Genomic DNA, 27,714 nt, shown 5'->3' on the forward strand with positions numbered 1-27,714 from the left:
TCGCCGTCAAAATCTTATGTTCTTCTCAGTTTTGTGTTTATAGGTAACTTTTGTGAGTATGTAATTGTGAATGGTTCTTGAGAATAGTGATTTGTAAGCAAATTTTTGTAAATGTTTTTGTATGTATTGACATTTTAGGTTATTAGTTTTAGTTTATATGCTAATTTTAAGTTTTAATAAAGTTTTCTGATAATTTGAGTGATTTGCGCGATTTTCATAACGTGATTTTCTCAATTGTATGAGTGATTTGTAAAGTTTATTCTTTTAAGTAATTTGTGAGTGAGTGTTGTAAATTAATTTTCGTTAGTTTTCTTTAAGTGCCGATTTTGATTTTAACATTCCTTTTGTAATTTAGAAAGGGAAGGGGGGCAAAATAGGCGTTTCAAAAGAGGACACCATTGCTCCTCCCTTCCCTTATACAATAGAGATAGATTTAGCAAGCAGAAAGATCATGCATGAATCATGATTCTTACTAAAATGGATACCTCGATTATTGATTTTCTCCATTATTTGCTATCTTTTGACCTCATCACACTTAAAATTGATTAACCATCCATTTTTCATAAAGAGATTGGGGAATATCAGATTCACTAATTGATCATGGTTTATAATTTATGAACTTTCATCAACATCAGGTTGAATGATCTATCCCTTTCTTGGAGCATTCAATTCTATTAGGCTCGTGCTTTAATTTGAACAACTTTTCAAACCATCTCCATCTTGTAGGTATTTGTTGCTTTGATACGTCATAAATGTTCAATGATCTTACAAGTTACAACCATGATTAATATTCAATGAACTTACGTGTTTAGGTTATTTCGTTAGAGGAGAGTATGACAACATACAAGTTCATTAAAATTCGATTGTAAAATCCATTAGTATGTAATTGGTGCAATTGTCTCCTAAACTATATATTAGTCAACATTCTTATACATTTTTCAATATGGAGTTAATAACTGATCGATCACATTCAAATTTTCTCTTAATAAGACTAGACAATAATACAACCCGTTTGCTCAAATGCTTAGCTCTAGTATTTCTCTCGTTTCATATTACTCGTTACATTTCTCAATTCACGAACTTCTAGACAATTTTTGGAGAAGAAAGAGGTAGAGAGTAAAAAGAATAGGGACCCATGTCATAGGAGATAGATAGAGAGTTTATTGCCCAAAAAGGGAGTGTAGCAATGCAAGTAATGTGAAACTTTCCACAATAAAAAGTGTAGCGAGTATTATGAAAATATAAATGTTTAATTCATTAATATTGGTGTATCACACAGTGAAAAGAAAAGTTAGATATTGCAATGATATTGTTCAATCTCCTGTCAATCATTTCACTTTCATGATGGGAGTTTGATTCACATTCTTTTTTACATGTGATAGTGAAAGACTATTACAAATGTACTAGTCTTAGATAATCATAGAAATCTATTCATTTACCTTGATTGATATTATTAAATCAAAGTTGTCCAAATAATATCCATGGTAGATAAGATTGTTATCTCTTACTCATAAGATAACGTGATAAACACCACAATAATTTTTAAAGTTTAATATGAACACTTGATTACTTATCTGGGGTGTACTGTGTTTTATTCTTCAATTGATTTGACTAATCTTAATTAATTGTAATTGTGATTTGTGAAATAAACTTATTAGAACTTAGCCATGTAAGAGATATTAGGAAAATAACATGTATTCGATCCATGTTTATATATAGAATTAGATATATTATGTCTAGGATACATGATATATGTTATGAAACTTGTAGGAGCAGAAAAGTATATATGTCAAAGAATTCTAGATGTTCTTGATCTTCAAACCATCGTAAGTTCTAAAGCGATGAAGCAAATAGTATATTATAAACGGGTCTTTTTTCAATCATATACTTCCTCTGTTTTTATTTTAAATGCAATAAATGAATATTTTATACCTTACAAATATATAATATTTATTTGTTGCATTTAAATCGAAACGGATGAAGTATTAAAATTCATCCAAAACATATTGACACATAAGCGAGAAGAATAGCCTTTACTTTTACGGGTTAGCTCACAATTATTATTGTGTAATACTAAGTGATAGGAGTATTAGCCCATAGTAATGGGTTATCATGTGGGCGATACTCATATTCATACAATAATAATCAGTTGATTTCTTATTATACTCCATTTGTTACCTTTAAAAAAGTATGTAGACACCTTTATTTTATTTGTAAAATACAGTAAAAAGTTATACATTGATTTTCTCAAATAAACCCCATCATTTGAACTAGTATTTATAAGACCTTCCGTCCACCCATGTGATATTAGGCGTCCTAGTTAGGATGACTTTATGCTGAAAATAATTTACAAAAATACAATATATGTTTCTTTGTAATCGCCAAATCTAACTTTTACACCTATCATTGTAAAAACTTGACCATCAATATATTCAATTATCAATAATTAAGAAAAAAATTTATAGGAAGTTGATATATTTGAAACTATATGGTGAGACAAATCTAATAAGAGCCTCATTGACTTATTTTTCTTGTCTACCAATTACAAATCATATACCATATAAAATACTTCATCCGCTTTTTAATACTTACATCATTTCATTTTAGGAAATTCTCTATTAATTGTAATATTAATATTTTGGCAATATATTACCTATTTCTTTTTCCTAGTACACAAAGGTTCTTAAAAATAGAGAAAGTACTTGACAATTTTTCTTCAGAAAAAATAGATAAATATCGATAAAGTACAAAGTGTATACATTAAAAAAAAAACATAAAGAATATTAACCTTATCTATAAAGATGTAGCTTTTTCCATAAATAATGTCAAAGGGAGTATTAATTTCTCTTATGCGCTAAACTTCAAATTAATTTATGTTATACCGTCTACGTAGGATAACATGCTAGACAATATATTTCTTTTTTTTTCGGCAAAGCAAAACCGCTATCCAAGATAGCGGTTTATACCGGTAAATCGCCACTGTCAGAAACAAAAATAACGCAGGCCACATGTCTGCGCGGCGCGTGGCCATCATGCGGCTAGCAAATTTCTGATGTGTTGTCCTACGTAAACAGTATGCCGAAAATTAATTCTCGTTTGGACATTATCTAGGAAAAAAATTCATAAAGATGTATCTTTGGATTACAAAAAAAATGTATCTACAAATTTTATTATAGGAGACGGTCTAATCTCAATATAAAAGTAGACCTAGTTACTAAATGGATTGAAATAGTCACCGAAGACATTATCCTAGTCACTATTGGGATAATTCTCTTTTTAATATTAAACTCATCATTGCCTAATTTTAATTTAAAAGTAGGCAGTATCTTATAAAACAAACTCTGTATCTTAAATATACTTTCTTAGAAAAAAAACCTAGCCTCCCCTCTCTTTTTCTCTCTCTAAAATCCTAGCCTCCCTTACCTCTTCTTCATCAATTAGGGGGCTGCCAGCCTGCCATGGATGTTTTCATCCATGGTAAGCCCCTTTTTCCCTTTTATTTCAGTTTTTAGTTCATTTTCTTGTTTTGTTCAATAAATTAGTATCTATTTATGAGATTTTCTCAAATCCTTTTATGGGATTTTTAGTTTATGTTTTGGAAATCTCCTTCTCCCCTATAGGAGTTGTGAGTATGGTTCTTTTGTTTTTAGGTATGAGAAATTATTCTCACTGGTTGAAGCTCAAGATTCAACCTGAAGAATTAGGGTTTCACAACTTCTGTAAAATTATGGAAGACTATTGGAGTACGTTCATCCCAAAATTTCCACATCTGCAGATCGTATGCCGAACCAGAGCGAACTCACAGATTGCATTGCTTCAGATGAAGATTTTTATTAAGGCAAAATTAAGTCAAATCTGCGATGTTTACATTTTTAGGGTGATATGTATTTCTATTAGAATTTTATGTTTTTCATAAATGACTTGTAAGTGTCGTTTGGCGAAATATTAATGAAATCCCTTTTATTTCTTTAAAAAAAAAAATTAAAAAAAAAACAAATGGTGATATTGAAACACTGAGAGTATTCAATTGTCCTACTACCTAGCCCACTAGCCCATATGCACCTTTAAATTCGTAATTTTCGAGGTCGGTTCTTTTAATCATCTTCCCCAAAAACAAAAACAATCACAAAAACTATAAAAACCAACTCCCGCTGTTTTAACACCCCCGCCTTCTCTCTCCTCAAAACAAACTTTCCATTTTCTCTCTCCTCTCCTCACTCCTCTAATGGATTCCACTAAACATTCTTCAGTCATCATTATCGGCGCTGGAATCTCCGGTAACTAACTTACTAATTAATCAACAATGCATTTACTCCTTTTGTTTCTTAATAGATGTATCATATCGACTTTTTACACTATTTAAATACCTAAATGTAATCATCTAAATAATTAGATGGATAGGTATGGATAAATAACAATTTCTCCCTTTTTTTTTCTCTCTCCCCTCTCTCCTCTCTACTTTCAAAAACCCTAGCCTCCATTGTTGATTTTTAAAGGGGCTTCCATCGGTTTTTACCGTTGGAAAGCCCCCAGCTTTGTTTTTTTTTATTTGTTTTTAGGTTTCCAATAACGATTTCTCCCTCGAAAGACAGGGTTTTCGATCTCCTTCGTAAGAAAAGGTTTTTCGATCTCCTTCGAAAGACAAGGTTTTTCGACCTCCTTCGAAAGACAGGGTTTTTCTCCTCTTTTAGAGGGGGAATTTCTACAGGTTACAATCCGGGATACTAGATCTAATGGATTGCCGTGAAATTATTTTGTTCGTGAAGAATTATGCGGATCACAAAGGTTATCAATTTTTCGAATACGGTTAGATGAATCCGACGGAAATCATCCTCACGACTACAAGGGATCGTTAGATTGTCTCCCAACAAGGCTGTATTTTCCAGCGATATAAGCGGGAGATGTTCCACATTGCAAGATTTGTTTGACGATCGTAGTTTTTATGAAGGAAATTTTTGTTTGATTCAACTTATGTATTTGTTTGATTCGATTGCTTATGTAGATGTCGTATGACTTTTTATTAATGAATTAATTTTACTATTCAAAAAAAAAAAAAAATGTAATCATCTAAATCGTTGTTCGACTGTATAATTGAAGATATTAATGGTCAAAATTATTAATCGACAAATGTGCTAAGTCGATACGATACATTTATTTATAAAGAAACAGAGGTTTCTCATTTTCTCCTCTATTTTCTCTCACAGGCATATCAGCAGCGAAACAACTCGCCGATAATGGCGTTGAAGATATCGTTATTCTCGAAGCTTCCGATAGAATCGGCGGTAGAATTCGTAAAGAAACTTTTTCCGGCGTAAATGTCGAACTCGGCGCCGGTTGGATCGCCGGCGTCGGCGGTAAAGAATCAAACCCGGTCTGGGAACTCGCGAACCGGGCCGGGTTACGTACTTGCTTCTCCGATTATAGCAATGCTCGTTATAATATCTACGACAGAGGGTTCGATTCTTACTCCTTATTAATTTCTCTGTTTTTTAGCACAGAAAATTTGGAGCTGACTAATTTAAAATTAGGTTTAGGAGTTGACTTTTTGGGGGAATTTTAATTTTGACAGTGGGAAAATATTTTCGAGCGAAATTGCTGCTGACTCGTATAAAAAAGCGGTTGACTCGGCGATTGAGCGACTCAGTAATGAAGCTGATAATACTTTTGAGCCTCCCAAGTAATTTCGGAGTAAAATTTTTATTTATGTGATTTTCAATTTAGTACTATAATCATAAAATTTAGTTTCTACTCACTAATTTTTTTAAATTTTTTTTTGAGCAGCTCGCCTAAAACACCAATTGAATTGGCAATTGATTTCATCCTCCATGATTTTGAAATGGCAGGTGATTTTTTTTTTTTTTTTTGGGGTTTTAATTTTTTTTGAATGCTCTGCTAATTATGAGTACAAATATATTTAATCTTAATATTGTTGTGGTTATCTTTGATTAGTGGAATTTTACGAAGAAAAATTAGGGTTTATGATTTCTGACGTTATTAATTTGAAATAATGTAATGGGGATTGTTGTAAATTGCAGAGGTAGAACCAATTTCTACATATGTTGATTTTGGGGAAAGGGAATTTCTAGTTGCTGATGAAAGAGGGTACGAGTATTTGTTATACAAAATGGCTGAAACGTTTCTTTTGACTTCTGATGGTGAGATTTTGGATAATCGGCTAAAACTCAACAAGGTAATTCATATGATAAGTAGATAAGTCCTTGTTTTTATGAAATGCTGAAATGAAATTGTTTGTCAATGACTCAATGTACATATGAAACTTTTCTTAAGGTATTAAGCCAAGTTTATGAATTAACCCCTATTTTTTCGAATGATCGTCAAGTCATAGTTTTCTCTCCAAATTGGCATTACTATTGATTAAAGTGTAACTTTGTTAGTCATTAAGTGCCGAAAAGTTGTAACTTTGTTAGTCATTAAGTGCTGAAAAGAGAGAAAATTCATTAACTTATTCCTCCCTTTTGATATGTGCCATACACAACATTTAACGAGGAGTTCGTTATATTATTACCGTTGATAATAATGTAGTTGGAGAGGAAAATGTGTTCATTATATTGCTGCACCTTGATTTGCTGTGGTACTTAAACCGCATCAATATGTCCCTTAAACATTGCAGCAAAACAATGATATATTGATATTCTACTAGTGAAATTAAAGATAGGATATTGCTATTTGTTTTGTTTACTAATTAGACAGAAGAAAGGAAACTCCCTGATTTGTTCTGCATGTATAATTTCTTAGCTAGGAGGCGTAGTAGGACAATGATGACTTTGTTGAAGTTCTGTTTTTGTTGGTTATTCTATGTTTGTTTTTTTCATAAATGGGGTAAGTGATCAATTTAATGAACAGTAGTTGATATGTTGTTTTAGGCTGTATGTATCATATGCTCTATTTTATACTAATTATATGTCTGTTTACTCACTCTAAATGTGTCATGCATCCCCTTTAGCTTTCAAATTGTAATATTATAGTGCAAAAATATAGGATTAGATTCTTTGCACCATTGATGTCGATTTGTTTGTTTTAGCTCTTGTTTTGACTTTGGATTAGCAACAAGATTGAACCAATAATAATGGCACAGGTGACTATGATGATGAGGATAATATATATTAATATGATAATTTATATGATTTGTTAGGGATTGCTGGTATTATGTCATTATTAGTAAGAGTTAAAAGTGACAAGTTGGCTTGTCTTATTTGTTAATTGAAGTTCATCGTTTAGTGGTTTTTGCATTATTCAACCTATATGTTATAGATATAGGGTTAATGTTACCATGATGCGGCTAAGATAGTTGTCATGATTAGGTTTTGCATGGTTAGAACTTAGAAGATCTGATTTGATATCTGAAAATTATATACTAGTATGTTGCTGTAGGCTGTAGCTAGCTGGGTTTGTGTCTTTGAGTCTTGACCGTCACTTTTTTGCAGATTTGCACATGCCCACATCAAAAATATGTAATGAAATCTAGCCCCTTTTTCCTATTCCATGCCCCAATACAATAGAGCCTTGTTTGACCTATCCATATTGTGATTCCTAATCATACAGTAATGAAGTTGTGATGATTTCCATCTTGAATCCCCTCAGTTGTAGTTAGTCCTTTGGTAGGTCCCAGTCTCCCTGCACTAGATTGCACTACCTTTTACTGTGTCCATCTTTGTATGTTGTAAAAGGTTACATACGCAAGATAACTATAATATAATGAATGTCAAATCAGACTTAAACCATGCTAATTCAAGAACCCTCTTATATCTTCTTTTAATCTGTTTATGCTGTTGTCGTTCTTCTTCTCTCACATGAACAAGACTAATGACCAAGTTTTAGCCAAAAACATTTCTGTAACACAGTCTGTCGAGGCATTTTTGTAACTACAATGGGTGTGGGTCTACCATTCATTATATGTAGTTGACGAAAATCTAGATGAGAGGTTTATTCCCAAATAATCGTATAGGCCTTTAGAATTACTAATATAGAGGTGAAGTAAGAACACCTGAGAAGCCCAATTGCCCACAAAGGTGTAATTTTGAGGTAACTCAGAATCTAAGTTGATTGTTATTGATTTTTGGACAAAGCTCCCACTTATTCAAGGAGGGGTCATTGTTCTAGCTGAAATCATAATCAATTCCTGTTAAATATTGCACTATCAACTATGTGATGATTACAATGGTGGTGGCCGCTTGAATTTTATGTGCTTTGCAATGATATTATTATTTTTTAGGTTGGTGGCATTGATCCTCTACGATTTTACTATTAATTAGTCTTATCAATCCAAGCTCTTTAGATGTTGAATTAAGCATTTGGTTTTTGGTAGGTTGCTCGGGAAATACAAAACTCAAGGAGCGGCGTTACAGTAAAAACAGAGGATGGTTGCATCTACGAGGCTAGTTATTTAATTTTGTCTGTTAGCATTGGCGTACTCCAAAGTGATCTGATTACTTTTAGGCCACCTTTGCCCGTACGTATCCTCCTTTTTAATTGTGTATGTTAGTATATTATACTCCTTTGATTTATTCTTACACGATGTTACAATTTTTATGCCAAACTTTGATCCTCATACAGAAAGATATATATACCTTGAATTAGTATATGAAATTATATAGTTATATTGTGCTAAAACGTACCTTCACAATATTGGCTTTTTTATATTGAAACATGCTTTTAAGACGTTGGTTTTTTTTTTTTTTTTTTTTTTTTTTCTGTACTATGTATATTTTGAGAACAATAATATTGTCATATTTCAAATAAAAATGGAGTAGGAGTACCACCATCCAAGACTTTGTCCATTTCTCTTTTACAGTCTCCAATATAATTATAAATATCTTTCCATAAATTGAAAAAGTTGACGATTTAGCCTTAACACTAAAATGAATCTAACAAGATCCTACTAGATAGTATTATTTTTTCCAGGATATTGGAAAAATATGGTCAATATTGATGAGCTTCGACAAAAGAAAATGGGTAAAGCATAAGTAACGACATTTTTTTTATTATGAGAACAACACCTGCACTTCTCATACTGCTTCTGTCCCTTTCTATTGTCATGGTTGAGATACCTGAATTTAAAAAGTCAAATAAGCTTATAGTTACGTAGCAACTAGAAAGACAAATTTAAGCAAATAGAGAAATGTGCTAATATGGAAAGAGAAGAAATACTTGTATTACAAAAGTCAGCTTATAATAGATTAAGTTCAAAAGTGACCCATTAGTGACAAACTACAATAATAATTGACTTTTGGCTATGGTGTGCGTGAACTGCATCTAATGAACCAAGTACAAGAGTATTCTTCAGACCTAATTAAAAAAGATACTATGACGAAACACTTGAGATGGTTAGAGTATTTTATTGTCACAAGGACACAAAGTCATCTCGCTAATGTGTCCAATCAAATATATGTATGTATATATATATGTATTACATATAATATATGTATTACATATATATATGTATATATATGTATATGTATATGTATATGTATATGTATATATGTATATATGTAAATATGTATGTATATATGTATGTATGTATGTATGTATGTATGTATGTATGTATGTATGTATGTATGTATGTATGTATGTATGTATATATATCTTACTCATGCACTGGACACTGGTGATTATAGAGGAAGATACTAGATTCTTTTGATATCTTCGCTCGTTTTCATAGTTGATTTGCTTTAGTTTATTTTTTGCTTATTGAGAAGTGTGTATATAATGAACAATATGTTCTGTTTATCCAGAAAGCATAATGCATTACATCTATGTTGGGTATATCAGTTTGCTGATACATCGGCTTTCAATGCTTATACTGTGGTATAAACATCAAAAATAATGCAGCATCAGTTTTAAGGATACCTATTAGGTTGAGTTCCTGGCTAAGCTAAGTGAGTTGTGGACTTGCATAGTCAGAGTTTGTCGACTGAAGTTAATCTATCATATAAACACTAGTAGCATCACGTCATGTTTGCATTCTGCAGATATCAGAAAATTTTCTTGTCCCCGGTACTTTAGCAACCCACAGGTTTCCTAAGTCTAACAGATGCTAATTGTAATTAGATATCATGCATCACTAAAAAGCAATTGTATATAAAATGTTAAAGTTTGTATGGATTTATGATACCATGGAAAAGGAAGGTGGGTGCAAAACAAATTAGTATTTAGAATTGGACAACTGAAAAGGTATATATTATCTTGTTGGCAAACATGAAGGCATTCTGGCCTGCCCTGTGGACCCATAAGTTTTGTGACATAGATACAATTATCTCACTGTACTTTTCTGAGATTGTCACATACAAGTTGTTTGCAGATTGAATGAGGATCTGAACTATGTAATTTGAGTGACTAGTGGCCTTAATTTTGATTTGGTGATTGCAAAACGAAGTAATGTCGAAGTTAATATTATTATGTTCTGTGATCAGATAGTCTTCATCTATGCTGTGGCGTATGTCTCCTATATAATATTCTTTACATGTTTGAAACAGAGGTGGAAGACTGAAGCCATTGATAAATGTGATGTGATGGTATATACTAAAATCTTCCTCAAGTTTCCTTGTAAGTTTTGGCCATCCGGACCAGATAAAGAATTCTTCATCTATGCACATGAGAGGAGAGGCTACTATACGTTCTGGCAGGTGAGTTTGATCTTTGCTGTATCTAACAAAGAAAAAAAATCGAGGAGTCACTAGTTAGATTCTAACTAGTGACTCCTCGATTTTTTTTCTTTCTATCTTTCTCATTGGGGCATTATAAAATAATCATGAAGTGGTGTGTTGGTGCGCTTTGTGTTTTATCTTTTCACAATATAAATCATTCAAGATAATGTTTTATTTATTCACAAAGAGATTAACATGGTGGGGTCTTTGGTGAACTTTAGGTTCTTTTATGGGTTCAAATGCCATGAGAGCGGATTTCTTTCTTGGAATGTTTGATTGCCCTCCTCTTGATTCCTCAGAATGGAGGTTCCACCCTCATTTAATCATTAATTTAATGGTTCCTGATTTGAGGATTCTTCTCAACAAATCACAGACTGACTCACAGAAAATCTAGAAAATACAAAAAAAAAAGGACTGCCACAAATTACGGCATGCTTTTTGGTGTTTTAAAAATAGGCAAACGCTTTTAATGATGTAGATTGTGATGTAGAAAGAAATTAGTTTCTCTTATTCAGAAAGAAGTGTATGCTTTTGCGCTTTTGTTATTGCTTCTATCATATGATACAGTGCAACTTTTAGGCCTCTGCATGCCATGTTCAATGCTGTGATGCACTATTAATTTCTTGATTTATGTCAAGTTTGGCGTTGTGCTTTGAAGGCCAATCTGCATTTGACCTCCCTCTTTTGTGTAGTTCTATTCTTAGGCTAGTGACTAGGCCCTGGTTAAGCAAATCTTAGAAAATTGCTAAAAATATAAGTTTGAGTGAGATATCAAAGATATATAACCGGTGCACGGGGCTTCTTGTGGAATATGGAGCTGTGGACAATTATAATTGCCTGTCCTGTCATTTTGATTCTTGATGTTGTAGTTTATTGCTGCTTATATTCACAAAGTTCTATAATGCATGACAAAACAGTGAATTCTGATATAAAAGTTCTATACTGCATGACAAACAGTAAGATTCTGACATCAAAGTTCTATAATGCATGACAAAACAGTAAGATTCTGAACATTCATTTGCTGATATATGTTTGCATTTCCTAGTACTGACCCGAGCTAGTTGACTATGCATTATTGCCTTGTCCCCAGCACATGGATAGTGCCTATCCAGGATCCAATATTCTCGTTGTAACATTAACAAATGGTGAATCGAAACGTGTTGAAGCCCAACTTGACGAAGAGACTCTCAAAGAAGCCATGGAAGTTCTTAGAGACATGTTCGGCTCTGACATACCAGATGCCACTGACATACTTGTCCCTCGCTGGTGGAATAATCGCTTTCAGAGGGGCAGCTATAGCAATTACCCCATCATTTCCAACAATCAGCTTGTGCAAGAAATTAAGGTACAAATGTCTGTGGACAGATGGGACTGCATTTCCTGTTTTAATCTGCATTCAACTTTCATGTTGATGAGGTGCCATATTATGTTTAGAGGACATGCAAAAATGAAGTCATGGTTGTCTCAAAGACTTTGGTGACTCTGGCTAATGTTCACCCAAAAGATGAAAAATGACTCAGAATAAATACATTCTATAGTCATCATTCTCGTCAAATTTCTTAATCATCAAATGGTCACTAAACCCCAAGAAGACCTTGTGAGATTAGAGAGACTTAATTGGTTTTGCCTTTTTGTTTGGACTTCCCTGTATCATGTCTCATTGAACACCCTATTAGATGGTCCTGATGTTTCTTTCAATTCACTGTTTGTCAAATTGTTGCTAGAAATTATTTTGCTAATTGCTGTTTTTCTTTTGGGCTTAGACTCCAGTAGGACGCATATTCTTCTCAGGAGAGCATACAAGTGAGAGATTTAATGGCTATGTTCATGGAGGATATCTTGCAGGTAAATGCTGTCAAATTTGATCTAATGTTCCAAATGTTGCAGCCAATAGACGATAGATAGTCTAATTTGGACTTATTTTTTACGTCATGACAAACAGGCATTGACAGCGCAAATACTTTGTTAGAAGAAATGAGAACGGAGAAAGGAAGACAAAACAACAGTACTTCACCATTCCTGTTGGAACCTTTGCTAGCTTTAACAGGATCATTGACTTTGTCTCCCAGTGAGAAGATATCAAAAATTCACAAGTATGAGTTGCCTAGGCAAATATTCCTTGGCAGCAACCTAGGATTGCCAGAGGCCATTTTATGACTAAATGGACGAATCACTTGTGAGCAATTTATTGATTGTAATGGTGCACTCGTCGAGCCAAACAGCAGGGCAAGCTATGGTGCTTGTACCACCCGCCAAGCAAAATATAGATGATACTTGATTGGGACATTGGAGATGGAAGCTACCTGCATTGGTTGGCGTAGTTGATGTAAGAGTATGCAAGTTCAAGTTGATTAAGTCAAGCAGTATACTCATAATGATTTGGTGAATAGTTAGTTAGATGAGAGTAAAGAAAATTGATTGAAGCAACAAAGCATATTTTGGATAGGGTTCAGTAGTTTTGGATTATGTATGTGGTTTATCTGATGTTAACCAGCTAAAACGCTAATCCAATTCATTCAACATGTACTATAACTTCTTTTTTGGAAGGAAAAAGATGTACTTTATTGTAAGATTCTAATATTATCAAGTATATATTGATTATCAATAAATCCAAGAGCATGCAACTTGCAATACCTAGTTGCATGGTTGCACTTCCTCTCCTTTTCATTACAGTACTTTTAACTTTATACTATTGATATACTAATTTTTGACCATAGTTTTTGTAAATTAAAATATATAGAAACAATTGTTAGATTGTAAATAGTTATTAATTTATCTCAATGCATATTCATACAACAGTACAATTTAGCAATTTACATTGGCATACAAAGCTCACGGAAAATAAATACAATTAATTCGCTACGCGCTACCCCCTCGCTTAATGCTCTGAAGCAATGGGGTATCAGACACAACAAATGCTCAGCCAAAAGTAGTTAACAGACTGAAGTCCTAGCTTAAGTATCTTTCATACATTTTCTTGGCTATAAAGAGTGCGTCTCCTTGAGCCTTAACGGGATAGATCTTAGTATCAGATTGCCATTCAGTTGAATAAGATATCCACTCCCTTCTCCAGTCATTAATCTTGAAAGTCTCATTATTCCTCAAGGCTTTTCTGAGATGGTTGAAATAGAGCGTTGCACGAGGAAGATAGTAGTCTTCTAGCAGCCCGCTCCAGAATTTGTTTGCTAAACAGAGCAGATGCAGAAGAGGAGACGATAAGGGTCACATCGATCAATACAACATCAAACATAAAGTAACTAGCTAGTAGAAGTGAATGAAGTGGAGCTCCTAAGTCACACCTCTTCTTGTAGGTAATTACTCCGCGTTCTTTCTTACCTATCCTACTTTGACTTTTTAACTATTCACATACTCTATTTTGACCATATATTTACGAATAGGAAAAACAATTTTATTACGTGAAGTGTCATTGAAACTTTTAAAAATAATACTCCTAGGTATTAATGGTCAAGGCTGCATTGACAAATGTGGAAGTCAAAGTGGTACAAGCAAAAAAAAGAGCACAAATTGAAGTAAAATAAAATTATTAGAAACACTAGTTTTTACCATAATCATGGAGCTTGCTCTGGTTGGTTTCTGTTGTGTCGAACCACATTGTGATTTGAGTCCTCGCATTCCACTCATACTGCAGCAAAAGCAAAATTGCATCAAGACTGTCACGATAAGAGTTCTTGGTTATTATGATTATGAATGTGCACAACAAAAAAAATGTAGGTTCTCACCAGCCTCATCTCCTTCGGATTCGAAGCCAGCTTTTTTGCACTACTGAGCCAAGTCCCAAGTAGAAAATTATCATCAGAAGCAAGGACTTCGTCGATGTCTTTGATTAACTTGATGAACTTCTGGCTATGAAAATCCAATGCTTTCAAATCTTTGAGCTGAAAAGCAGTCATCGCTTTCAAGTATGCATCATTTGCTAGCTTTGAAAGTGCTTGCCGAGTCAAATCAACCATATCGTACCTGTCGTAAGGCCAAGTATCTTTATATCATCTTACTAATAGTAAACAAAAGGACCAACCCAAACATATTTCAACTCATATATTTAACATCAAAGACATTCCTGTTGGAGAAAGTATCCCTGTAAATCTGGATTGCAAAGTTTTAAATTATGTACAAAAAGTAATGTTATATACTTGTATGTCTAATGCTTGGATAGCGAAAAACTATCTTAAGTTGCCAGGTAACTTCTTTATTTTTTTCTTGTAAGTAATTGGAAAATGATACTTTTCTCTGTCTAAAGTTAAGACACTCAAAATTTGAATGTAGAAACTTCATACCAAAGGCTATATATATCGCGGTACCTTCCATCTGTTACAGAAGTATCTTTGTCTCAGAAATCTAGGGACAAGTGACTGGACACAAAAAAATAATATCAAGATAGATCGTAAAAATACCTAAAAGTAACACTTCCGACAAGATCCTTTCCAGCATCAAGAAACAGACTTAAAGCCTTGATAACTTCCTGAGTTGAATACCACAAATGCGGCAATGGCAGGGAAGGCCTCGACTCAAGCAAAATATGCCTCGTACTTCTGTGTAAGATGAAAAGATTGTCCTTCTTAAGTTTTCTGGTTACATCCAGTGTTATGTTGTTTACAGGATCCCAGTCAGGAAACTCAACGATATAGTCCTTGTTGTGATTCTGTAAAAAAGAAAAGCAGAAAAGACATATATCAAACACCTAGACTAAAAATAAGCGAAACCATCAAATCAAATTTAGGCATTCCGCATTTTTTTGATCTACACATTAATAGAAATCTACGTGATAAATTTTTTCTTCCAAATGGAATTTGCATGCATCCCTAATGCCTCAAATGACACATCTCCTAGGCAAAGTAAGGGGGATAGACATGCGCATCCTTTAGGCTTACAACGACAGAGATTGTTCTGAAATCGATCCTCAGTCATAATGTGTTCACTGCCTTCAACTTCACATAAAACAAGTACAAGGAGTATAAAACTATTCTAGTCTAGGACTTTTTATAACCCAAAATTATTAATAACACTCCATAGACTAATGATAATACAGTACAAAGTGTATTGCTTAACAGTTTCATGTTTCACTTTCTTGCCCATATAATAATATTGGAATTCTCAATCATATACATCTTTCAAATTACATGCCTAGATACAGGAAAACTTGTCGAAAAGTTGGTTGGAGGTCTCTCCCCTTGTTGAGGGCATGATCTTGTTAAAGATAAGCGCACAAGTATGCAGTTTCAGAAGCATATTCAGAAGTATATTTAAGACGAAAACTATCCTAAGCTAATAGGGACAAAGGCAAAGATAACATCAGTTAGAAAACAACTTACCGCGATTCCATCTGTGCAGTTGTAAATAGTGTGGTAAAGAATTTCCCAAGCTCTCTCTAGCTGATGAATGGCTTTACCATAGCGCCTATGAGAGTAAGTTTTAACCCATTCCTGTACGAGTATACATAGTGAATTATGTGAATTAAGCACTTCCAGAACGACTACATGGATGCAGTACACATGTAGTCATGCCTAAAATATGTGAATTAAGCAATTTCAGGGTGACTAGTTATGAGGAACCTGGAAATTGAAGTTAGGAATGAAATAATCACCAATTATTTCTTAAAACATTATCATAAAAATTGAAAAATTCAGAACCCTCCCTAATAGGGAAGGTCCTAGATTCTGGTGCCTATGTGACACGACAATCAACATCAATCAAGAAACAAGGACAACAAAAGAGAGTGAAAAGGAGCAGAAATTCAACAATACACCAATGAAGTTTCCTACTTATTATTCATTTTATTAAATGATAACATAGGCATTAAATATTAGGAAGGCCAGCAGATATTACATAATCAATTAGAACTAGAAGTTCAACATATTGCAAAATACCGCTGTTGAGATGGATGACTGCAGCATAACAGGATACACTTGTTTGACTATGGTTAATCTTACACCTGAGTTACAAAATGGTCCACTACCAGCTCCATCATGAGCCACCACAAGGTTTTCTTTTATCAAAAATAGGTTTCAGCGGACATGAGGTAGTATGAAGGACAAGAAAACATCAAAAGAAATGCTAAATAACAGATGCTTCAAGTGAGTACTAAGCGTGGATTTCCAATCATAGAAATTTTAGTGCTATAGTTTTATCAATGATGCCAAAATTCTTCAAGACAGAATTTGGGTTGCTATCAAAATTCTCGAACAGGATGAATACTAGGATGTCTCACACATCAAACATGGCTATTGGAATGGGATTATAGATAAGCAGTATAGAGACCTAACGCAAATTGAACTTTCTCTTCTTGTTAACCACTAAAGACAAAAAATGGGTTAGCTTGTATCAGGTGCACCCTTATATTGGTTAGTTCATACCAATCATATCTATTCACCTACCAGAAGTTGAACCTTTTCGCTTCGATAAGCCATTTCAGACATGAGCTCATAGACAACTGGATTATGCTCTATTCCTTCCATGCACATACCAACTCCAACCTAGGTGAAGCATAAACAAGATAAGAATATCAAAGCACATAAACTTCTGTTCTGAGTGAATACAACTGAATGTATATGAACATCAGATATCACATCATACCATTGTTGAAAATTTACTAATTCGAGCATCGACCGGCCCTGAGGATATTGAATCCAATACGCCATACATTTCAATATTTCCACCAAAGTTGTGAAGCATGCACCTGGTTACAAATAAACATTATCTTAATACAATTAACTGATTGATGATGACTCACCCAACTACATATTAAATAAGATTAGGTACCAGATGTAAGGAGTGCCATAAAATTGGGATGATGTTTCCCATATGGGTTTAACATCAGCGAATAGATCAAGAACTACCATCTTTCCTTTGGGAACGGAATGAAGAAGAGCCTACAGTAAAGAGAAGTGTCAAAATTCACAAGAGATATCTTACATAAAGCTTTTTGCTTGATGGAGTGAAGTACTCCCTCCATTTCTTTTAATCTACAATTTTTGTACTTTGACACTATCCACATACTATACTAGTTTTCTTTGCCCACCATTTGTGGTTTATTTATAAGGAAAAACAGTCATATATGATCTTGTTATACTCTCTTCTGAAATATCAACTTTTATATAATTTTTATTATCTATTACATTATACTAAAACAATAACAAAAAGTGACACATGTCACTCTCTCATTAAAAGTTTCATGTCTAACTCTTTTGTGAGATATTATGAAAAAAAGATATTCTATTAAAAATAAGCTATCCTCTTTTGACAAGAAATCTCATATAATCTTTTTAAATTATATTCTATAAAGTAATTTATTTAAGATGATGAATTGATTATGAAGATGAATATTGGAATATCCAAATTCAATCCCTATGAAGATATACAATATATGCCGAACTACGCTCGAGTCAACAACTAGTTCATAACTAAAGATATTGGTGGTCAAAAGTTGTACATTGGCAAAGGTGAAAGTCAAACTGTGTAGATTAAAAAAACCAGAGGAAGTATTCGATAAGGAAGGAACAGGAGTGCAAGTTAAATTCATAATCAAATCATCTGATAAATAAACACATAGCCAAAGAAGATTTTTGTAAAAAGAACACAGCTCATATTAAACAAGAGTCAGAGAACATACTTTCATTTGAGGCGGCTTCCAAAATTCAGAATCTGAATAGAAGAGCCATCCCTGCAAAGAAACATATTATTGAAATTAAAGTAATACTAGCAGAGTAAGTAGGCAAAGCCTGCAATAGGTGAAAACAAGCAAAAGATGATGTTGAAATTTATGTGCAACTGATTTGCAAACATATTAAGAGATGCTGACACACACAACATCTCATTTATTATATACTCCTAGCTTCAGACTACATGATGAGCCAGTTAACTGACAAGCTCCTGTAGAATTGTTTAGTACTATCACCATCTTCATTCCCTTTCTTCTTTCCAGAAGAAACAAATTTCAGAATAAGATTTCCCTGATTAAATGAGAAGGCCTAACATGCCGTGTACAAGAAATGGGACTCATAAAAATTATCATTACATTACTCAAAAAGTCCAGCGAGATAATGTGGGATACATTAGCTAATTGATACTTTTTGTAGACGACGGAAATTACCAAGAGGATTCAAACAGTGAACTTATTCCTGCATCAATTTATGTGAATTTTGTTGCTGTAGCACTCAATGTTCAACTTTCGCAGTCAACCTTTTTTCCCAACATTGAAGTCTGCTATATATAGTTTCAGCAAGAGGATCTGACGGGGAAGCTAGGATATGAAAGAGAGAAGACAAAGGGATGTACCTGCATAAGCCACACAGCATACTTATCACCCTTAGTCATTGCTTTATAAACAGCAGCCCCAAGTGATGATATATATGTTGGATCATCAGTGGGTGGAGAGTTTTCATTGAATGTGTCACTGTCCATGTTGTGAGAGCATTAGAAGAGCTAAATTACAAACCAGCAGCAAAAAGTTGAAGAATTTGAGATGAAAAGTTAACTAAAGAAGTACCCTAAAAACATCTGATTGGTGGTGGAATGAGTTGACTGCATTTATGTGTGTGCGCATGTGTGCATGTGTACCACGTATCATAAACTTATAGAAAACAACTTAACTAGATCAACAATGAAATCGAACCAATATGTATGTGTGTATCCATGGTGGAACAAGTTGACTGCATTTATGTGTGCGCATGTGTGCATGTGTGTACCGCGTATCATAAACTTACAGAAAACAACTTAACTAGATCAACAATGCAACCAGACCAATATGATCCTAAGCCTACTAGGTGATTCTGTCTGGATTCTTCACCATGGATAACACATTACAAAACCATTTTACAGGCGCAAAACTAAAGCAAAAAAAATGGAATGTCAAAGATTCATTATGATGCTTGGAAGACATAGTACTGAAAAATTGGAGATACCTTGAACTAAAGCAACTACTATGTAAACAAATTGTTGGTAAGAAAGAACCATATGATATACTACTACTTAGTTACATATATGTCACATGATCCTTCATGAATATACTGGACTAGCAAAAAGCAGTGTCTATTTACCAGTTGTATATGTCAGTCACGTCTCCGTATTCTGTAAGGACAAATGATAAACCAATAAGGTCAGCATCTAATTGAAGTTTAAAAGCAATAACTGATAATACAAAATAAAAAATGTTCTTCAGCAGTGTTAAGTAAATATCTAAAAAAAACAGAAGGATGATTCTTCAACAGTGTCATTAAGTGATAAACAGATCAGTCTGGTCAAGCAAAGAGTGATCTACCACAAAGTCATCTAACCACTCTTAACTACCCCAAAGTTTTCCCACTAGCATAAAAATTTACTACTAGGCACTATCCCCCAAGTTTTGGGTAAATTAAATTTTTTTAAAATATTCAATCCAGTTTCAGTCAATCATTTGAGCTAATTCTGGCCAATCTCTGTTTATTCACATAATCCTTCAACCTGCCATAGTCCATAAACACAAGGGACAAAAGCTCTAAGGGTGGGCTGGAATGATTCTGGGTGTCATTGGTCATGCCATACTATCAGAGGATGATGATTCCCCAAAAATTTTTCTCATTTTTATATCTTTCCCTTCAGCCACAAAGTTGATTTTGTACCTACATGAGCTTAATCATTTTTAAGTTACTGATGATGCTCAGAGCAACTTTGACATGTGGCTCTGTAAATAGTTATCAAGATTTCATTGTGACATTGCCACACATAGCGTCATTAGCATACACATGGAGCCCCATGTGTCTAATCCTCTTATAGTATATTTCTGAAACCTTTATCCTTTTTCATATTTCTGAAGAACATTTACCCCACATAATAAACTTCTAAACCACATTTTCAAATGCTATGTCAGACTATTGACATTCATCAATATAACCATTAACTAACATGTCTAACAGGAGATAACTCATATACTACAACAAATAAACAGACAGCTCACCTTTAATCTGCTGCTTAATAAAGGCCTCTCCAAGCTTAACAAATAATGGATCAGAAGGATCCAAAAGAAAAGTACAACACCATCTGGAGTCACCACTAACAGTATTCCTGCAAACAGAAAGGCAAAAAATTTATGATCCAATTAGAGATAATAGAACCATTCAAGAGTTTCACTGAGATTTTGGCCAAATTACAGAAGAAGGAGCAACTAATGGAAGTGGCTTAGCGTCAGCCATCAGATGCAGATGATAACACAATCAGCACAAAATTAACTAAAGATGATACGCTGCATGAAACGTATGCAGACACCACAAGAGGATTGAAATACCAATTTCCCAGCCTGGTTATATTTGATGAAGGGAAAATTTTTCTCAGAGCTGCAGGTACATTTCCAGAGAATGAAGGCAAGACTGAATAAGGAAATATTCTTGTTAGATCAACCTGAGGTGGTAGCAATAACTTAGTACTATAATGTCTATAAATATATGATACGTCAATGAAAATATTTCTCAAAGTTTCTGGTCATAAAAAATCATGGGATTAATTCAAATATACCTGGGGTCATTCCTAGCTCCAACATACGAGATAATATCTGCTTCTGTAACGCCAATTGCTGGTCTAACCAACTTTGTGGCAATGGTCCACCCCAGCTGTTACATGATAGACATTGGGCTTTTAGAGATCAAAGTAAGACATGTCAGATCCACCATAGCTTTGACAAGATGCCATCAGAAAAAATTCTGGATACAAAATTATAAATCTATCAGATAATTAGACCATTAAGAACGTCAAGATGAACTTATAAACTGTTGAGAACAAAGATGAACCACCAGCTGGCAATGAAACCAGACCATCAGAGTATACTTGTATGTAAACGAAGCTATATGATACATTTATCAAAAATTAAGGTCTGGTTTCTACAGATTCTACTACCTGAATTAGCTACTCTTCCTACTATTATTTATCTGAGATAAGGAAATCCCAATCTTTTTGGTGATCATTATACAAAAAAAGTTGCATCTTGATTAGCAATACATTGATAGCAGTGTTTGGTTTTCATAGACTGCTATGGCTACTTCATGCGCGCAGTGGAATGAGGGAGGGATGTCCTGTTAAAATGAGTTAAGGTGATAAATTTGATTGATAAGTTAATACATCAGACAGAAACTTGAAAGAGTTGTTCCAGTAGCTGTAGAGTATCCTAAAGGAGGAATATATACAACTCAAGCAAAAGATTAGGACTCTAGATGTCAAGGCTATACTTGTAATATAAAGGCAAAGGACACTGGAGTGCAATAATATGTACTGACCCGTGCAAGTTTCCCATGCGTGCCCATGCAAGGAAAGCAGGTCCACCGAAAAAATCATTCAGATCTTCTTTACTGACGTTGAAGTCCTGTAACCATGATAGGATTAAAAAGGGATACCTATTACAATTATGTGCTACTGTATCAATTCTAATTCTCTGCAGGAAGCTAGAATGATTCACATGATTTAAAATATCAACCCCAAGGTGTTCCACTGACTCAAAACAGTTTCAGCCTTCCTTGTCGTACAATGGACTTTGGAGTTTGGCTTAAGTGAGCTGCACATTGGGTGTCTATTGTCAAAAATCTTAGCAGTGAAGGTGTTCAACGTAAAGGTGCACAATGACCAAAAACCAACAATTCGTCAACCTACCAGGTGAGCCTGGCTACATGGGCATCATGTATCCATACGGCAAAGCTCCAGTTAAGTTAGATTGTTGACTACCTTAGGCACATGCTAACTTCCCCTAAGGGTTGATTTGATTGTGCATGTATCCACCATATGCACAACTATATACTCATCATGACGCGGAAAGATGCAATCAGAAACACTTGGGGAATTATGCAGATACTTACCGCAAAGACTTTCTGCCAAATGGCTTCTTGCCCAGTAAAAGCTAAAGGCAAGTTGATTCCTTGAAGAGCCATCCAATCAATCTCTTTCTCCCATCTTTTCCAATCCCACCAAACATAGGAATCTGCAAAACCACAATGCCAATTTTAGAATAATACAAAATCAAAAGTAACATTGAAGACAAGTGAAAAATTGAAATTGAGTTGAAGACAAAGAATGAAAGATGGTGCATGAAGAAACAATATGGCAAAACAATGTGAATTTAGGAGAGAATCAATTAGCCCTAGAGACACCTAGAAAAAAAGATATAACTAAGATAATGTGTCGGTTAACACAATTGACCACCCAAATATTTACTATCATCATTTTGTGGTTCACTACTTCCAAACTACCAATTAGGAGTGAGTCTTTCATTGTTAATGAAAAACAATCAGCTAAAAATAACCCAACAGGCATCTTCACAAACCAATGCACTATCCTTTTATAATGTTGCACACTAAGACGCGGAGACAAAGGATGTTGAGGCCTTGAGGGCGAGAAACAGACAGTGGAAAAAGAAAAAGAAAACTATCTTTCTAAAATTTCTATAAAATTGAACAGCCATAAGTTAATCTATGTATATAGGGACGCTACCTTCCCCTTGAATCGGTTAATTAATTCTAAAGATGATTCAATAAGGACTGGTGAAAGAAAGAACAACGAGTTTATCACTTTATCTTAATAATTTGAATGATTTTCTATCTAATTAGACGTTAAAATAAATCAGTGCCTGATGACGTTGTCCAATTATCTTCATTGCATATGAGCTACCCAACATATAGAAACAAAAATCCGGCGAAAATCTCAAAGCAAGACCGACATATCTCATGCTAGTATTTTACTAAGATACTAAGCAAAGGACACCACTAAATGCATTCAGTTTCTTTCTATGATTAGAAACTAATACAGACATCCTTAGAAAGGCATCCTTAGAAGGACTGCAGACAAACTCTTACAATGTGTCAGGATGAGAGAATTTGGAGAGTAGAAGAGAGGAGGGAGAGTGAGGGATCCCTTTTGTTTCTGTCTTGTTTGGATATGAAATTTGAAAAGAAAGGGAAGAAAACTGGAGCAATCCATTCATCTAATCTTCTTAACAAACCAAATCCATCCGATGTTGGGAAGTTCTGGAAAAAAAAATACATATGTGCCCTTTCCTTTCTCTTCCCTCTCCTTCCACACATTTCCTTACTTACATAATTGATTATCAATCACAAAATAAATGTGCATGAACTGTTTTTCAGCATTTGTTTCAAGGGTAGCTTGCTTCACTCATTATTAATAATGACAAACATAGGACAGAAAGTTATAAAAATATGCGGGAGAGTTCCCGAATTTAGAGCTATCCTTCTTAATAATTCAAATTACCAGGAAAAAGTCCAAATATCACAACTGGGAGAAGTCATGAATTTCCATGATGAATTATCATAGCATGATATAATCATGTACACATGATGACACCAGCTCCGCAAGTTCCTGATTCAAATTAGTGGGAATCTAACCAGCAATACCAGAACAAATTGTGATGTGAATCATCAACTTGAGGATGACAACAGTAGCAATAAACAAGGAAATGAACGCCATGGATAGAAGAATAGTACTCACAGCTTGAAGTAACAACATTTTGATAGTAATTCCATGGAACTGGACGTTTCATAACCAAACCCTCATCTTTAACAAAAGGAAGTGATTCCGGCTCTGGGATAGAAGTTATTTGAGCACCTCCAGTCTTGTCCCATGAAACATGTGCCCCACAGAAATACTTCAAGTACCAGTGAAGGCCAGAGGCTATTTCCACTGCTGTAGTGCCCTTTATCCTGAAAATTTACTACAGACATTTACCAGTCATGCCTAAACAGAAAAAAGACGAAAACGGAAGAGCTATAACATAAATATATGTGATATTACATTTCACAGCAATGCTTCTATCAAACTTACAGTATCTGTGGCCCATGCCTGGTCGACTTGTTGTAATTTTCGACCCAGAAGCAACTGTTGCCATCACAAACATCCTAGTAAATGGACATATTATTTTGTTAATTCAGTACATATCAGCGATATCACAATTATCACAAGAGTTGAGAAGCAATATATGATGGCAATGAGCTTTAGACACATGTAAATAATTTTAATCACATACACTGCTAAACTCATAATATTCTGCCCACACAAGATCCAGTGGAAGATTATGCAATCCAAAAGACTACGTGCTACATGAAGAAAAAAATTTCCTTACACACTGATAAACAGATGTATGGTCCCTAAAGGCATAGGCACATAGCAATTTAATCAATAAGATCAAAGTAAATTATTATAATTCACTAGTGACACTCTCAGCTACATACCTCCCAAGTTCCAATTTCCTGGTGACTAGACAATATTAGAAGAACAAAAGCAACATCCATAAGTGCTTACAACAACGCGCCAACCCACGGGTCAAAGTTTGGTTAAAAACAACTTCAGAGCAAGCGCACATGAAAGAGCAAGTGACCCTACTTTGATTTCTTTACAACAAAATTAGCCACAACAAAACCAAGTAATTCAAAAATGGAGGCAGGCATTAAGAAGCTGTTTGGGGAAGGGGGGAAGTACGTTATGCAGATAAGAGAGCATGAAGGATTGAAGGGTCAAGGGATGCACCACATGCAATTTGAACCTAAGTCTGAAGTATGACACTCAATAGATTAATCAAACATTAAATGTCACGATATACGAGATTGAAGCACATAAACATCACTCCAATAGCTAACAAAACAAGCAGAGAGGCGCTAGCAACGATCACGAAAGTTCAAAACTATAAACCCACATTATAAATTGTTAGTTTGGTTGACATTCAAAAATCATGTAAAGTAAAAGTCCTTGGAAATGAAAGAATGTGAAATTGTTTGGTTAAGAAGTCCTACTTCCCAACAAATAGTACTTCCTGAGGAAAATTTTGTTTCCCATATCAATCAAAAACTTTTTGCACATAAATAATTCTACATGGTAAATTAAACTTCCTAAGAAACAATATTTCCTACATACAATTTCAACCACATAACCACTAAAGATGAAAACTTGATAAGTTGGCAAACAAACAGAAATCACTTGCAAAATCTAGATACAATAAAGATGGTGTTTGGTATAAAAAAAAGTTGATGTACGGAATGGATTCAAATAACCGTTTCCATTTCTCATTGTTTGGTACGAGTGTTAAATAACAAATACCGTTCGCGGAGGGAAACATAATCCCTCCATTTGTTACCCTTATCAAACTCGTGGAGATAATTTATTCCTCAATCATAAAACTCTAAATTGTTTCCATTCCACCAGATACAAAACAACTATTTAAAGGTAATAGTTGTTATTTCCATTTCTCCTCCTTATCCAAATCATTTCCATTCAGTTTACATTGATTATACCAAACGCCCCCTAAAAAGAATACGGCTAACATAAGAATCAAGACATAACACAAATCAAAGTCAAAACCCTTATAAAACAAGCAAAATACGAACCAAATAATACATCCAAATAAAACCCAGAAAAATAATGATTGATTAGTAAAGAAAGTTGAAACCTTTGAAATGATTTTGAAAATGAAGTTGGAAGAGTGAGAAGGCAACAATCTCTGAAGAAGGGATTTAGCTGCATTTTGCTGGACTGTTGGAGATGATCGTTGAGAATCTAAACGGTTGATTATATCCCTTATTGGTTCGGATGATTGAGATGAATATGATGGGCATATTTGCAAGATCAAAATCACAACTATAATTGGAAATAAAGATTTTTTATGGAAGTACATGTTTTTCCAGACATCCAACTGATGAACACTGTTTCTCAATTGATCAGTGTTTAGTCAAATGCGTCTTTGTGGATATTATTGTAGAGGTATTGTCTTGTAAAACGCTGCGTTTTCTCGACTTTTTTGGTCAACGCTTGTTCTTTTCATAGCATAATTTATTGGTGGAATTTTTTCCTTGGATAATGCAAAATTGGGTTTTAATTCCCAAAATATGCCCAAAAAAACTAAAATTCCCTGCGTACCGTCCACGTAGGACGGCACGCAAGAATTTTTTTTTTTTTAGTAAAACCGCTACTTGCAGTAGCAGTTTACAAGTGCCGAGAATTTTTTTTTTTTTCAACTTAGGTAAAACCGCTACTCGGAGTAGCGGTTTATTATGAAAACTGATATCTGCTTACCATATTTTGTGCAGGTAAACCGCTACTCAGAGTAGCGGTTTATTTTAAAATTAAACCGCTACTCAGAGTAGCGGTTTATTTTAAAATTAAACCGCTACTTTGAGTAGCGGTTTCTGTGGGTTAAAACAAAAATAAATAAATTTCTCGCGTGCCGTCCTACGTGGACGGTACGCAGGGAATTTTAATTTTTTTGGGCATATTTTGGGAATTAAAACCCACTTTTGCATTATTCAAGGAAAAAATTCTTTATTGGTGACAGTGACCCTGCCCGTCTGCCCTCTTGGTTTTGTTCTCACCCAATTGCGCTTCTTTAATCATTACTGGTAAATTAGTATGTTTTTGGCATAACAAAAAACCCTACCATTTAGATTTTTTTTCCGACTCTCACTTACTACTCGAATGTTGGTTATAGTGTAAAGAACTACATTTTTTTTCCAACGATGGCAATGAAGATATGACATTCCCTAGGATATGTTACCATCTTTTGAAGTTGAGAAAAGGTTTCAATATAACAAGAAGGGATCTATTATTAAACTTAGTTCCGTTTTTGTTTGACGGAAATTTTTTAGTGGAGCATTTTTCGAGGAAAAATAATAACTGATGGCATTCTCTCTGTTAGAACGGAAATTATTTTTGCTAGTGGGAGAATGATTTTTCACCCTTGGGAAAACTATTTTTTCCACTTAGGATCCGTTTGATTGGCCGACAAATCTTTTCAATAAATTATGATATTCTATGAAAAATACTCCCTCCATTCCATAATATAAGTCCTGATTCTGTTTTTACGCGGGAATTAAGGTTAAATGGAATCTTGTTTTATTTGAATACAAAAAAATTATTTTTATTGAGAAATACTTACATTATGATGACTTTTTGACAAAAAATAAAAACTATGGTTTAATGTGTAGAGGAGTTCAATGGGGTAAAAGATTCCATTTTGTCATTAATAATGGTGCATTGAAAGCTGAAATTATGATGACATTTTGGGAATTAAACTATTTTC

General features: G+C 34.1%; 2 protein-coding genes across 5 annotated transcripts; one reads left to right on the forward strand and one right to left on the reverse strand.

The window, feature by feature from the left end:
- The first annotated feature begins 3,647 nt into the window (after nt 1–3,647).
- Nucleotides 3,648–13,273, forward strand: LOC104907724 (polyamine oxidase 1). Of its 2 annotated transcripts, none has more exons than XM_057392745.1 (10): nt 3,648–4,277; nt 5,205–5,454; nt 5,570–5,677; nt 5,782–5,843; nt 6,036–6,190; nt 8,327–8,494; nt 10,494–10,643; nt 11,755–12,009; nt 12,428–12,509; nt 12,607–13,273. In XM_057392745.1, exons 1-10 carry the CDS (start codon nt 4,226–4,228, stop codon nt 12,819–12,821), a joined length of 1,497 nt encoding a protein of 498 aa, XP_057248728.1. In that variant the 5' UTR covers nt 3,648–4,225; the 3' UTR covers nt 12,822–13,273. The 2 variants fall into 2 exon arrangements, with proteins under 2 accessions (XP_057248728.1, XP_010694995.1); XM_010696693.4 differs by having other exon boundaries at nt 3,651–4,277; nt 8,327–8,470.
- Nucleotides 13,274–13,399: 126 nt separating this feature from the next.
- Nucleotides 13,400–26,372, reverse strand: LOC104907713 (alpha-N-acetylglucosaminidase). 3 transcript variants are annotated; one of them, XM_010696686.4, is made up of 19 exons: nt 26,089–26,372; nt 24,471–24,544; nt 24,138–24,349; nt 22,496–22,617; nt 21,923–22,008; nt 21,168–21,262; nt 20,941–21,022; nt 20,614–20,720; nt 19,718–19,748; nt 18,957–19,074; nt 18,292–18,342; nt 17,442–17,551; nt 17,256–17,358; nt 17,057–17,155; nt 15,995–16,105; nt 15,077–15,324; nt 14,405–14,642; nt 14,229–14,307; nt 13,400–13,849 (listed from the first exon to the last, which is right to left on the reverse strand). In XM_010696686.4, exons 1-19 carry the CDS (start codon nt 26,311–26,313, stop codon nt 13,614–13,616), a joined length of 2,427 nt encoding a protein of 808 aa, XP_010694988.1. In that variant the 5' UTR covers nt 26,314–26,372; the 3' UTR covers nt 13,400–13,613. The 3 variants fall into 3 exon arrangements, with proteins under 3 accessions (XP_010694988.1, XP_048495314.1, XP_048495313.1); XM_048639357.2 differs by having other exon boundaries at nt 24,138–24,360; nt 26,089–26,156; XM_048639356.2 differs by lacking the exons at nt 20,941–21,022; nt 21,923–22,008.
- Nucleotides 26,373–27,714: the final 1,342 nt, after the last annotated feature.

Source organism: Beta vulgaris, chromosome 2 (assembly GCF_026745355.1).
Source record: "Beta vulgaris subsp. vulgaris cultivar EL10 chromosome 2, EL10.2, whole genome shotgun sequence".
NCBI classification, from domain to species: Eukaryota; Viridiplantae; Streptophyta; class Magnoliopsida; order Caryophyllales; family Amaranthaceae; genus Beta; species Beta vulgaris.

Coding starts and splice junctions, on each gene's coding strand:
- LOC104907713 (XM_010696686.4), bottom strand. CDS start 26,313: ATGTACTTCCATAAAAAATCTTTATTTCCAATTATAGTTGTGATTTTG. Junction 22,009..22,495: donor TTTGGCAGAAAGTCTTTGCG/GTAAGTATCTGC, acceptor TCATGGTTACAG/GACTTCAACGTCAGTAAAGA. Junction 21,023..21,167: donor GGAGCTAGGAATGACCCCAG/GTATATTTGAAT, acceptor TTCCTTATTCAG/TCTTGCCTTCATTCTCTGGA.
- LOC104907724 (XM_057392745.1), top strand. CDS start 4,226: ATGGATTCCACTAAACATTCTTCAGTCATCATTATCGGCGCTGGAATC. Junction 5,455..5,569: donor TATAATATCTACGACAGAGG/GTTCGATTCTTA, acceptor TAATTTTGACAG/TGGGAAAATATTTTCGAGCG. Junction 6,191..8,326: donor ATCGGCTAAAACTCAACAAG/GTAATTCATATG, acceptor GGTTTTTGGTAG/GTTGCTCGGGAAATACAAAA.